Here is a 14,363-nt window from a genome sequence, read left to right as displayed (position 1 = left end):
TGATATCTGTGCGGTGGAAAGAGTAAAGCATTTACAATCTTGCACATAAGGGTTGCTGAAAATTACATACATTTTAAATTGGGAAGGACCTTAGAGGTGCAATCATTCATTCATGACAAAAATCATTTCTTCAACCTTAATGACCAAATAATGCAACATATCATAGAAGCCAGGCTGACTTCATGAGCATATGATCTACACTTAGAAGGCCTTGTGCTTGGCTTAATGCTCTGCTGTCCCTGTCTTAAAATTCTTAATTTTTTTAGAGATGGTGTTTTGCTCTATTGTCCAGGCTAAAATGCAGTGAAATGATCATAGCTCACTGCAGCCTTGAACTCCTGGGCTGAAGCTGTCCTCCCACCTCAGCCTCCCAAGGAGCTGGTACTACAGACTTGACTCACTATTTCTGGCTGAAAATTCTTAATAATTTTTGAACAAGGAGTTCTGAATTTTCAGTTTGCACTCGGCCTTACAAATTATGCAGCCAATCCTGTGTAGAACAATTTTAACTATTAAGCGTTTTTACTATATTTAAAACCTGGATTAATCCAAAGAAAGCTACTTTTTCTTTAATTTTTTTTTTTTTCTTTTTGTAGAGGTGGGGTCTTCCTACATTGCCTAGGCTGGGCTGAAACTCCTAGCCTCAAGTGATCCTCCCGCCTTGGCCTTCTGAAGTGCTGGGATTATAGGCATGAGCCACCGCGCCTGGCAGAGAGGTACTTTTAATCAGAACTAACATCTTTATAAAAAGTGGGTGAACAAATTATGTCTATTCATGAGTATGGTAGGCAGTATGCAAATATCAGGTATGAGGGTGGACCTCGCAAGCTAAATGTCCATCAAAACAGTATTCGTTTCTAGAACCTAAAGAGGCCTTCCAGAAAAAAAAAAAAGATAAAAAAGAAAAAAAACAGTATTGTTTAAACATATTATTGTGTATTCATATAATATAGAGTACTAAGATACATGGGTTTCAATCCTTGGTTGAACATTAGAATCATCTCAGGAGATTTTTAAAAACAATTGTCTAGACCTTCTCCCTGATTGAGAAGTTGAACCATTGATCTAGGCGTGTTTGGAGCTTTGGCCTGGGGGTTGTTTTTTCGTTTGTTTGCTTGTTTTGTTTTTTGTTTACTTAGGTTCTATAAGTGAGTCTAATATTCAGGCAGGATTAAGAACCACTGGTATCAGCCTTAAAAAGGATGAAGTGTTTATAAATCCATTAGCACAGAAAATTGTCCACAATATATGGTTTTTTGAAATGCAGGTTATAAGGCAGCTATGGGTTATTTAATCCCATTTGTGTAAAATATTTTTTTATACGCAATACAAGTTCTGGAAGAGTAAACAGTAAATTTTAAGAAGTGGGTATGGGGATACAGGTGAGACTCCTAAAGACTACACTTTCCACATGTTTGTACTTGTATTTTTACACCAAGAATGCAGCTTTTAAAAAAATTAAATGAGAATGCAGTATTTTTAAAGTCAGCAAAAGCTTCACATTTTTATTTTCACTTAGGGAAAAAAATGTGGTATGTCTTTGATTTATGCCTTCCAGCTATTTATAACATGAATATTTAGAATTTGTACCAGGTTCTCTGAAATTTTGGTAAACTGAAACTTTACTATATAAAATATTTTCACAACCTTTGTCCCCTTTGAAATAGTCACATGCCATATAGGGACATTTCATTCAATCACCAACCATACATGACAGTAGTCCCATAAGATTATAATGGAACTAAAAATTCCTATTGCCTAATGATGTATCCATTGTAACATTGTAGTGCAGTTACTTAATTTTTGAATAAATTTACTGCAGCCTAAGTGTACAGTGTTTAAAAATCTACAGTAGTGCACAGTAATGTCCTAGGCCTTCACATTCACTCACCACTCACTCACTGACTCATACAGAGTAACTTTCAGCCCTATAAGCTCTATTTATGGTTAAGTATAAGTGCCCTATGCAGGTATACTGTTTTTTTATCTTTTACACAGTATTTTTACTATGCCTTTTTTGTGTTTAGATATGTTTAGATGCACACTTACCAATGTGTTACACCTGCCTACTGTATTCAGCACAGTAACATGTTGTACAGGTCTGTAGCCTAGGAGCAATAGGCTGTACCATATAGCCTAGGTGTGTAGGAGGCTAAGCCATCTAGGTTTATGTAAGTACACTCTATGATGTTAACACAATGACAAAATCACCTAACAATATATATTTCTCAGAACGCATCCCCATTGTTAAGCAATATATGACGGTAGTTGAAGTTATTCCTGTTTTACAGATAAGAAAGAGTTAAGCCACTTGACTTTGCTCTTGTGAGAACTGAAACTCAAATCCACATCTGATTCCAAGTTGAATGTTCTTTTACTCCACATCACCACCTTCTTGATAGCTTACTCTATGCAGCATTTCCGCAGACAGGGGTCACTGTACACCAAGAAAACATTGACTGGGTACTGTAACCTTCCAGAAGCATTCAAAGTGGGAATAATTATTGCTTAACAATGTCAAGATATGCTGCCTGGACCTATTCATGCCGAATTTACTGAAGGTGAGGGCTAAAATGCTTTTCTTGATTTTTTTGGTTTCTTGGGATAAAAAAATGTTACAGACAAATTATTTCTACCCTTGCATGTGTTCTTATTATTTAAGACCTTTGGAAATAAAGTATCTAATTGTGGCATGTTTCATATCCCTCATCCAATCATGGCAATTGCTCTGTGCTTTACCTTCAACGATGTCCTAAATCTGACCTCTTCACCCCTTCTCTACCACCTTGGTCCTGGCCACCTTTTCTCTCATCCGATTACTGTAACAGCTTCCTAGCTGCCTGTCTGGGCTCTGCTTCTCTTTTTCTCCCTACCATCAGGTCTCCACCCAGCATTCAAGTGACATTTTCAAAGTGTAGGTAAGTCAAGGCATTCCTCTCCCCATATAGAATCAAGTCTGGAGTCCTTGCTTTGGCTTACAAGTTTAATCAGCTTGACCAATTTTCTGGCTACTTCTCCAAACCCATCTCCTACCAGTCTCCCCCCAGGCTCACTCTGCTCCATCCACACCAGTCTCCTCTGCTATCCACATATCACACGCACTCCCACCCCAGGCCCTTTGCATTTGCAGTTCTCTGTACCTAGAACACTCTTTCCCAGATATCTGCACTGATGCTCACTCTCGGCACTCAGATTTCTGGCCAATTGCTCCCTCCTTGCCGAGGCCTTCCTTTACCACCCAAAATAGTACCTCCCGCACTCTGTCCCCTGAATCATGCTTTTTCTTTGCAGCACCTCTGACATTTTTAAAATATGCATTTAAATATATATGCATATGTTTATTGTCTGTCTTCCATCATTAAAATAGAAACTCCCTGACAATAAACACTTTTTTTCACTGCTGGATTTGTAGGGCATAGAACAAGGCCTACATGTTATAGGCAGTCAGCAATTATGGGTGAATGAATCTATCTTCCATTTATACTTTTAAGTCTTTTTTTTTTGCAATATATTAACCCAGTTGCAAAGGTTGAGCTTGACTCTATGCTATTGGAAACCTCACCAACAGAAAGAAGAAATGGACTTCTCCATCAATACCGCATCATCTTTTGAGAAAATAATTATTATTTGGGACAGAGTCTTTGTCTACCGCCCGGGCTAGAGTGCAGTGGTGTCACTGTAGCTCACTGCAACCTCAAACTCCTGGCTCAAGTGATTCTCATGCCTCAGCCTTCTGAGTAGCTGGGACTACAGGCACACACCACCACACTTGGCTAATGTTTTCTATGTTTTGTAAAGACAGGGTCTCGCTCTTGCTCAGACTGTTTTCAAACTCCTGACCTCAAGCAATCCACCTGCCTTGGCCTCCCGGAGTGCTAGGATTTCAGGGGTGAGCCACCTCCCCTGGCCAAAATAATTATCTTAATTGACAAATAATTGTGTATATTAATACTTCATCTTTATTACAATATTAAACCCTACCTTTTATGCTAATTTCCAGTGCAGGACAACCACAGAGCTGCAGATGTGCGCTTACCTTATTCCAGTTTCCTCAAAGAGAGGGCTACAGGGGTGAATAAGCATGGAGAGGAGGGGAAACAAAGCCATTTCTTGGAGGCTGAAGAGGCCACACACCCTCTGTAGCAGGAGGCATCACGGGGATCATGAACCTTCCCTTCCTCCCTTTCCTCCAAGACTTCTTTGGGTCATAGAGCTGAGGAGGAGGGATTTGGAGGTGGGTGTTCCCTAATGTTGCAAGGCTTATCCTAATTTGAAGAAGACCAGTCTCAGAGAAAAGAAAACGGTAGCAGGCTCTTGAGGCTAAATCTAGACTGAAGTCAACGATGCAGCTCTGTGTTCTCTGTGAACCCTGTTTATTGTGCTGGATAAAATCAAAAAGTGGATTTGTTTTCTTGTACTAAGCACTTCGAATACTCTTAATTTTAGATAACAAATAGCAGTCCTATGAGGTAGGTATTGTCATCTCCAGTTTTTAGATGAGAAAATCAGGAAGCATTAAGGTTCCAGAAGAAATCGAATGGTACACTCGAGGTGGGGGCAGGGGGCAGGGGACTGATAAAGGATGGTGGAGCACCCAGAGAACTGACAATAGAAGGGAGCCGGAGTCTTGGAGGAGGGCCAGTGGAACAGAATGTCTGGAACCAAGAGCCAGGAGGCAGGGAGAGTGGGGCAATACGTTCCCAACCTTGCTGCTCTCTCATCTTGAGCGCTCCAAACTCGAAAGTTCTCAACCCTTCCACTATGACAGAATTTTTACAACTCTGGGTCGTGACATATTACTGGTCATATATCAGTTTAGTGACTTGCAATCAGCATTTTAAAAAATGACATACAACAGAAACTATCAGAGTGCACCTCAAGCATGCTCCCATCCTACAGACCACAGTGAATGTATTTCTTACTTTGAAACACACTGCCCGATACCTTATTGCCCTCCTATATCTTAATTCAGCCTCACAGGAATGTGCCCTAAATTCCCAAACACAGAAAGGGCCGCGGTCATGGGAAGACTGTCACAAACAGAAAATGTTTTAAGAGTGTGGATGCAGTTGACAGGATTCAGCCCATGTTTCCAAAGTGCTGCCTGTCAGTGAACAGGTTGTTCAGCAACAGGAGCAGCAGCAGCAGATTTAAGGCCAGGAAGTGGAGAAGAAATGAGCAACAGCACCCAGCTAGCATCTTCGCAGGCGAACATCTTTGCATTCTTAGCAATTCCAGGAATTTAGTCAAAGTATTTTCTTTACATGACTCTAGAAAAGATTATGGGCTTTGTAACTGGACAGACTTCACTTTTTCTTGTTATGGGCCACTTCTTTAAATGGATTTATGACCTTGGGAGTTAACCTCTTTGATTTGTCAAATAGAAACTTCTTAGAGTCGTGGAAGAGATATGTAAATGCCACTAATAGATGTGAAGCATCTGACCAGGCATATGAGTACAATAATGGTGATTCCGCTTTGTACTGTTAAAATCCCACATTGGTTTTTAAGTATAAATGGTTATTATATGTGAATGCACTTCCCTTACTGCAACCAGGAACCTAATTATTGTAATACTATAAGGAATTTTTATATGGGTGACTGTTTTTAAATCATAGGTAAAGCTAACACTCAAGTGAACCCCAAAGTAAATTCCACCCAAGTCCTCTCTGTGCAGAGGAAACAGCTAGGGAGGGGCTGGAGCAAAGGCTTAGAGCAAGGGTTAGAGGAGAAGATTGATGTGAGTTTTGCAGCGGAGTCCCAAACTGAAACTGGTACTATGAAAGTAATTAAACCTGCTCTGTAGCCTTACCCACCACCTCACCCTACCCACCTCCTACACCAAAACACATTTTATACTTTTGAGCGCCAGACTTATTTCAAAGACACTGGTTTTTTGCAAATCAAACTTTAAGTATGACTTTATTATTCTTTCCTCCCATGTTTATTATTGAAAAAAATGAAGACAAGATCATAAGTTTGAAATACAGCCAGGGTCTTTTTTTCTCTCCACAGTTGTGACACTAATATGCTTTAAACCCTGGTAATCATTTTCAATCAATGACAAAAGAAAAAAAAAATGTCCCACAGTAGAATGATGCAAGTAGATGAGCTTGCTTATTAGAATAAAATTTCTTTTCGTCTTACAGGCCAGTCCCATCACACATGTCCAGTTCAAAGAATGCTAATATAAACCTTGCCCACCTCTCTTAGCCCATTTTTCTTACTCAGACAGTTCCCAAGCAACTCTCTGATGGAGACACAATCTTCAGTTTCCAGGACAAACTGAGCCACAGCCTTCCCACCTGGCAGATGGTCCCTCACCGTCTGACTTTTGACACTGTCCAGGACAACTCCTCTGATGTCTTTAGGCTTTCCCGGCACACCAAAGATGATAAACAGGCCCAGACAATCCTCTCCTATCAAGCTACAGAATTCTTCCAGCTTATCAAATCTACTTTCCTTCCAGGAAGACTGCTTTACCCTTGGCTCTGGATTGGAGAGGTCACAAGACTTAGATTCCACGAGAGGAAGCGAAGACATCTGCAGAGTCTGTACTGCCAGCTGAAGCTTTATTTGCTTATCAGATCCCCAAAAGGTCCAAATCCAGTCTGCTCCAAACAGTAAGGCTTGGTTCTTGGTCATCTTGGTGGTGGTAAGCCACTCATCCACTCCCTTTTCTTGGCAGAAAGTGATGAAGTGGATTAAGAAGATCTCATTCAGAGTATTTGCGGCTGGGCAGAGTTTACTCAGAGGATATTCAAATCCAAGATACTCCTTCAGTTTCTGAGCTGCGTGGACTATGGCTCTGCTGACCACCTCACAGATGCTGAGGACCTCGCTGCTGTCCTTCAGAGCCAATTGTTGCGATGCTTTTTGCCCCATTTTCTCTGCACCCAATTAACACTGTTCCCAAATATCCAACATGTGAATTGGTCCAGAATTAGCTTTTTCAAAGCAAAAGTTCTGCCATGAAGTCACATTCATTAACACGGTCCCAGTTTTCTAACTCTACAGCTGACTCGGTGTAGCTGAGCATATATACGTGCAGCCAAGCAAACACGTTAGGTGTCCCTGTTTGTCAGCTGGGCGTGTTGCAGTCCGAGATTCCTGCTGGCTTAGAGAGATTAAATTTCACACAAAACATCTGTTCTATCTAGGTTATAGTCCCTACTTTTAATCTTTGGTAATCTCTTCCAAGATATGTTTCCTTTTTCCCAATTTTAGTTAAATTAAATAGAGTGTGCTGGTTCTTTAAAGACCCATAGACCTCTTTCTACAATTGCTTTCTTCAAATTTGTAGGTGAATCATTTGTTTACTTTCCCTGTAGCCCTTGTGCCATGATTCCTTATTCCCCAGCTCAGCTGCCTATTTCCTTTCATATAAAAGTTTCTCAGAGAAAGCCCTCAAACTCTTATCTATTGATACATGTTATGAACCCTACTCAGATGAATCTATGGCCACTTATAAATTATAAAGAGTTTGTGTTATTGTGTCCTATAACAGAAACAAAGGAAAACAAAGTAACCACAATAAAAATGAGGCAATTTTATCAGTTGACTTTATTTCCTTTCATATGGTAATCCCAGCAGTATATGATATTTTGTAGATAAAATACATCATCAATTTTTTAACCTTATTACAGATCATCAGTTATGTTCTATTGTCCGGAATACAAAATATTTGGTATCTGTAACAGTCTCCTGGTATTTGCAATCAGGTTCTAACAACAAATTGACATATAGTCATATTAAAATAAAACCCAAATACAATAAGAGGCCAATACAGTTACCAAATAATGAATGGTAGGATTCAAAGAAAATTATTATTATTGGCATTAAATCATTTTACTTATGAATAAATAGTAATCTAGTATTAGAAGTTCCTTGATGAATAGCTTGGTAACTTGCTGGTAACTTAAAAGATAATACCACTGATATTCAAATATAGTTTCTAACCAAGTCCACTGGCATATACTGAACTGCCCGCCTCCATTCTAATTGGTGAAAACCTGCCTTTTCCACAGTTGGCTACCATGAGTAATTGTGTAGCACTGAATAAAAAACAGAATATTTTTTTCTAATATTCCTCAAAAAACATTAAACAGTAATTTTTTCTGTTGCAGCTTTCTGTTTTCTTTACAAAGAATTATTGGGCCCATTGCTAGCTCCAGAAAAACATGACCTATATTTTATCATGCAAAATAGCCATTATAAAACTAATTTTACAGCCTCAGTTTTTTTGAACACTGAAACAAAATGTTCAGACAAATATTCAGCTTTTTAAAAAGTTCCATTCATCGAAAGCCTGAGAAATGTACAATATGTTTAGGCAGATTGTTAGTACTTTGATGTGATGATGTATATAAAAAAGGAGAAAAATATAAGAAACTTAACACTGTAAAGGCTTTTGTTTTGTTTTTTGGATTCTTCAGAAATTATTTCTACAAATTTTGTGGGGGAAGGGCTTCTGGATGTATTCAAGTTAATAGTGTACTTATATTAATGTCCCTCGAGTTCTTCCTTATGAGGTAAAAGGATCCAAGATTAATTCTTAAACTGTTCAACAACTTTGTGGTGAAATTCTTAAACTGTTCTTAAACTGAAATTCTTAAACTGTTCAACAACTTTGTGGTGCCTCATCAAAAAAGGGATATTTCATATATATTAATTTAGCCTCAATGATCAACATTGTTAAAGTTCAGTTGCGGTGAAAGAAAGATCATTCTGACCTCTTCAGGAACCAGCTGGCATATGGAAATTTTGATCACCATACTTTTTAAAAAATGTGACCTTTTCACCATCTTCCTTATGTCACAAAATAAAAGTTCTATTTTCTATGTACTGTATATATACATATATTTAGAAAAATATATAAAAAGACAATAAAGAGGCAAGTAGAGGTATGGCTGGCATTTAGTGTGTGCACTGAATGCTTTTTAAAGGAATTCCACATACTCATTTTGAAAGCACACAACGTCCTACTTAGATGGCTGCAGTGAACACGGATGTGACAAAATCACGCACACACTGGTTCCTGCTCCCCAAATCCTCCGTACTGTGGATGTGAATGAAAACACTGTGGTAAAGGACTCATCTTAAATGCAACACTTTAAATAGAATATATCACAGATTTTTACATTAAATAGAGGAAAAAACAATTACACTCTCATTTGCCAGTGTCTCATTTTGCGTGGCACCTTCAGAATCGGCACGTCTCCTCTGCTTCCCGTTTCTACTTCTGAGTAAGCAGAAGCTGGATCAATAAACAATATACAGACTGTTGCTTGTATATATACTGTGGGAGTTTGGAGAAGAAAGTGGAGGAAAGACTAAGAGCTCCTCATGTTCACCCAGGTGCTAGGGTCAAACATTTGAGTCTTCGTCTGTGATGCTGGCACTGGGGGAACGGGCAGCAAAGTCTTTAAACATGTCGTCTTCTTTCAACATGTGCTGGAAAACAAGGAGATGGGGAGTCACACACTGAGAACCAAGAGCTCAGAACTATGCATTCTCCAAAATGCACGCAGTCCTTTGGGGTTATTCTGAAAGTTTTTAAAATAACATTTTCAATTCATTTTACCAACTTACCGTCAGATTGTTGATGCCTTCAGAGAATGCACCTATCTGTCTCACTGTTCCTTCTGAATCTTCCATCTGCAAAGAACAAACCACAACATCACATATTCATTTTCATTATTTCAAGGAGAGCGCAGCAAAATGAACAAAAGTCTAAGAAGAAATAATGGAAATGGTATTGAATGGGGTAGGAACAACAGAACACTTTTGATGATAATCTCCTCTTGTTAATGCCATTGGAAGTGAAAAATTAGAAGAAACATTTTACTGACACATCTAGTCTAATGACTTTGGTAACAGTACCAAAGCTATATGCAGTCCTGTGACTTTAATCTGAAAAGTTTAGATAGTATGACCTGTCTATTCCTGACTTGTTTTAATACATAGATTTCCCTAATACTGAGATGGTATAAGATAGGTAAATAGCACAGGCTTTGGAGCCAGCCTGACAGGTTGGAGACCTTGGGCAAGTCACTTATTTCTCCATGCCTCAGTTTTCTTATCTTTAAAATGAGGATAACAATACTCCCTATGTCTTAAGATTACCATGAATGTTAATATTAACATATAGTAAGTGCTTAGGATAGTACCTGGAATGTAGTAAGTGATCTGAAAGTGTTTATTATTATTTTATTATCTTTATGTTTAGTTATTTGACGAAAACATCCTTGTTTAGCAGACACAGTGCACAAAGTTTCCATTTAGTGTTTGAGTGCTGGAAGCACATTCAAAAAGGTATATAGGCTTGTATTTACCTGCTCTAATCGGTCCAAATCATCTTCATCATATAGGCGCATGTCCAAACCAGCTTTAAATCCTTTCTTAGATGCACTTCCTGATGCCTGTCCCAATTCCATTGGACAAACATATTCTTCACCATCTTCTTGTTTCTTCTTTCTCAGATTCCCAAAATTGCTGAAGGTAAGTTTTTTTGGCTTTAAAAGAAAAGCAAACAAAAACATCCAGGGATTTGATAAAATTCATATGACAAAAGATGGATAACATGTAATTTTTTTGCACCTCCCTTCCCCTACATGTATTCACTCTGTAATATAGAGAAAAGCAATTGGATGAGTAAATTCGTATAACAAAGACAACAGCATCCTAGCCATGTAAGTGATGCATCCAAATATGCTAAATGATTATTGTTCTAAATCTCAGAAGATTAACCTTATTCTTATCCACACCAACTAGCTGGATAGTCATTCTGATAAACGAAATATGCCAAGAACCTTAGTTTTGATTAGACAGGAGTTAAAGCAATGGGATTTCTCCAGGGCTGAATCCAATTTCGCAAGGTTTTCCAATCTAAGATCAGCAAAAGGAAAGGGTTCTTACTATATTTTCTCTTTGGGTGAGGCTATGCTTCTCTTGTATGCCTGTTCTGCTTCCATACAGGACTAGTGCCTGCTAAAAGAATTCTCACTCTTTGGAGAGAAAACTTCCAGTGATGCTTGGAAGAGAAATTCCATCTTAGTCAATGGATGGTCCCTGAGATTATCTGTTAAGGAAATGGTGATCAGGCTAATGACTGAGAATTTAACAGACTCTTGCTGAGGTTTCAAACCTGGCAGCTCTCTTAAAGGAAAAAAGGATCCAAAGACAAGATTCTCAGGCAGATAGAGGGGCTTAAAAAAAAAAAAAAGAAAAAGAATCTGGTACATATATGTGGAGGAGCAGTGAATCCTATCTCCACATTAAGTTCGTTGAGATAACATGTAGAAATGATTTCAAAGAAGATATAATAGTCTGAATTTGGTAAGATCCACAAATCCAGGTAAATTAGGAAATATCCAGTCTCTGCTAATCATCCTTCAATCATTTCTTAAGTGTCTTTTCCTGACTTGAAATGCTGGTCAATTATAAGCCAGACAAGCTGAATCTGTGCAAGGAGAAATCTTCCTCTTACATTTGACTTATCCGTAGGGAAACAGGACAACTGCAGTCAGTATCTGGACCCAAGTCATGGGCTTTCTGCATTAGCAATACATCGATCACAGAAACCAACATCATGCCCTTCATTACTGTTAACCCTAATAAAATAAATGACTTGGCAGAAACCTTCAAAATGCATTTTCTCAATTACTCTTAAAGATACATACATATACCTTCAACTTATCTATAAAACTTAGTAAACCTCAGAAGACAGAATAACCAGGTAATGGTCAAGACTGAGTCATTGCTTCAGGCAATTACTAAGCGGTATGGGCTTGAACCAACCTTCACTTTGGCAGTAGCTGTTAGTAGTACATAGTCTGGTAACTCCATGGCATCTCGCTTCTGGCGTTGGGCCTCAGCACCGATCAGAAGGTTGAAATGAGTGGCCAAATGCCTTCGCAACAAAGTCTTATTTGGTGGGATGTTCAATAACTGAGCCATTGTTTCTACATTAAAACGAGGTTCTAGAACCTGTAAAAGAAAAAAAAAATCGAATTGTTCAAAGGCACCATAGGTCATACGTGTTTGCATTGTGCTGTACAATTAGCAAAACTCTTTCATTTGGATTATCTCCAATGACGCTGTCAACAGCCCAGTGAGGTAGTCAGGGTATGAACTATGACCTTTAATTTACATATCTTTTCTTCATTTTGCCAGAGTTAATGAGTGGTAGAGCTGGTCTTGAAATCCAGGCTTCAGGCATTATGTCAGTGCTTCTGTCTCTCTGGGGTGCTGCCTTTGGAAGCCAGCTCCTTATGCAAGCAACATCAATATGCAGAAATACAATCTGTATCTTTGCAGGGGTTTTAAAATATGATCATGAGAGACAGTGGCTAGAGGTTATTCAACATGAAAGAGGACAATGAGAACTGGGCTTAAATGCACTCTAGAGTTATGTGCCATAAATAAAAATACTCCGAAAGGAAAGGTCCCCTAGAAATAATACAGGAGGGGTTGGGCCAGATGATTTTAGGATCATGACAAACAAACTGGTAACATCCTACACATTAAACCAAAGGAAACAAAATGAATCAATATTAAATTGAAACAGACTTTTACCATGAGCCCACCATGGACACCACTGCCTCTGAGGTTGGGGGCATATTCGGCCAAGTCCACGGAGCGTAGCCACTCCATCACTCGATGGTTGGTCCACTGCTGAACCTCTGATGGGGCGATGCTATTCTATGGGAACAAACAGCCACCAAGAGCTTCAGTTGTTGACCACAGGATCCTAAATATTAAGCTGCATGTTCTGTCTAAAAGGTCTTCCCCATGGAGCACAGTGACTCGACATCTCACTCAATGCTTAAAGGAAGGAGAAAAAGTGTTTGCTAATTTGAATTCTCTTTTAAAGAATTCATGTCACAAAGGTTTCAAGCTTTCCCTCACGCTAATAAAGCATTGCTTTAGGAAAGGAACTCATTACTGTGATATTTATGTCTGTGGATTAAGGAGGCAGGAAACAAATATACTCAAGAAAAGGAGGAAGCACCCCTGAAAAACCATCTCTGGCTTTAGTTACACAAGTGGAACCACCATGCGGGGGTGGAAGTGGGGAGGAAGGAGTACAGAAAAACAAAGTCTAAGAATAAATGCGGCTGGACTGGAGGCTGCAAAGAGGCCAGCTTCTCCTGCAGGCTCCAAGAAGAAACGGGTCTTAATTTGACACACGTGGACAGACACATGCATGAAAGTGCAGCCTGTAAGCCTCGATCTTAGATGCTACCTCGTCAGATGGGCGCCTCCGGAGACAGTTTGGTTCAAAGTTATTGATCCTCAGGACCTGGATGGCCCTTTTGATGCTGAGCTGGTGTAGCACGCTGACCACCTTCAAAGACAGCAGGTCATCCTGTAAAAAAGAACAGAGGGAGGAGCTCATTGTGCTGGCCTATGGCAGGGGACTTTCTTAGGGAATCTCAGAAAACTGCAATAGAAGTAGAAGAGCCCCTCAAACCAACATGCCCCAAGGGCTTGTCTGTGTTTTCAAAGCTTTTATTTAGTAACGGAACCCTTTTTCCTGTTCTGAACAAAATCCTCTCCAGAACCTCAAATGAATGCTGTTCCCAATGAGGCTGACTCCTAGTGGTTTCTCTCTCCTCCAGGCACACTCTGGAATTCCTTTGTTTCCTCCTGAGCTTTGAGAACTTTATCTGCAGATAAAGCACATCCTTGGGCACTGGCCAAACTGCCCTCTCTTTTCCCTTTCAGCAGATAGGTGAGGGCAAGCAATGCCCATTGGTGATCAAGGCTTGGTTTTTCTGAACTAAGGTACATCACAGTTTTGGGGAAAATCACAATAGTTGCCCTTGTTCCACTATTCTCTGGCCCTAAAAATTCTCTAATTCTAGAGTATCATGCTTTATCTAGCAGACATTTTGAACGATTTTGGAAAAACTATGTCAATCGGTGCAAAGATTTTGGTAAGAATTAAGGAGGAGAAGAGAAATGAAGTTATACTTATCACATATATGACCAATCAACCCTGAAAAACTTTCACCAGTCTGTGGCTATTGGGAACATTTTCAAATATACCAAACACACCAAAACAAATTATTTCAGAAGAAGGTGATTTCGGGGCCTGTGTCAAGATAAGCACCAGTCTACTTCCAAATACACCCAGAAAATAAACAAGGAAAACATCCATTTTAGACACACCTTACTGATAACACATTTCTTATGAAAAATAAAAAGGAAAAAAAATCTACCCTAGAAATACATTTAAAATAAAAATATTAGACAGTTTAAATTCTTTTTTTTTTTCTTTTTTTGAGACAGAGTCTTGCTCTGTTGCCCCAGGTAGAGTGCAGTGGCATTATAGTTCATTGCAACCTAAAACTCCTGGG

The 14,363-nt window shown here is 39.2% G+C and overlaps 2 protein-coding genes across 6 annotated transcripts in view; both read right to left on the bottom strand.

The window, feature by feature from the left end:
• Positions 1 to 6,174: 6,174 nt before the first annotated feature.
• On the bottom strand, positions 6,175 to 6,885 carry REP15 (RAB15 effector protein). The gene has a single exon (XM_069491447.1). It carries the CDS (start codon positions 6,883 to 6,885, stop codon positions 6,175 to 6,177), a length of 711 nt encoding a protein of 236 aa, XP_069347548.1.
• Positions 6,886 to 8,630: 1,745 nt separating this feature from the next.
• PPFIBP1 (PPFIA binding protein 1) overlaps positions 8,631 to 14,363 on the bottom strand; it is a 160,028-nt gene continuing 154,295 nt past the window's right edge. For all 5 annotated transcript variants that reach the window (XM_069489969.1, XM_069489970.1, XM_069489971.1 and 2 more), the window contains 6 exons: positions 13,247 to 13,369; positions 12,577 to 12,702; positions 11,800 to 11,988; positions 10,335 to 10,514; positions 9,592 to 9,657; positions 8,631 to 9,453 (listed from right to left, as the gene is read on the bottom strand). In XM_069489969.1, the coding sequence (XP_069346070.1) occupies positions 9,367 to 9,453; positions 9,592 to 9,657; positions 10,335 to 10,514; positions 11,800 to 11,988; positions 12,577 to 12,702; positions 13,247 to 13,369 (771 nt within the window). In that variant the 3' untranslated portion in view covers positions 8,631 to 9,366. The remainder of the gene's footprint in view (positions 9,454 to 9,591; positions 9,658 to 10,334; positions 10,515 to 11,799; positions 11,989 to 12,576; positions 12,703 to 13,246; positions 13,370 to 14,363) is intronic.

Source organism: Eulemur rufifrons, chromosome 16, assembly GCF_041146395.1.
Source record: "Eulemur rufifrons isolate Redbay chromosome 16, OSU_ERuf_1, whole genome shotgun sequence".
Taxonomy (NCBI): Eukaryota; Metazoa; Chordata; class Mammalia; order Primates; family Lemuridae; genus Eulemur; species Eulemur rufifrons.
Note: the sequence above shows the minus strand (reverse complement) of the source record. Positions and strands in the feature narration are given on the sequence as shown.

Bases quoted from the DNA above. Each gene is read 5' to 3' on its own strand.
- REP15 (XM_069491447.1), bottom strand. From the start codon at position 6,885: ATGGGGCAAAAAGCATCGCAACAATTGGCTCTGAAGGACAGCAGCGAG.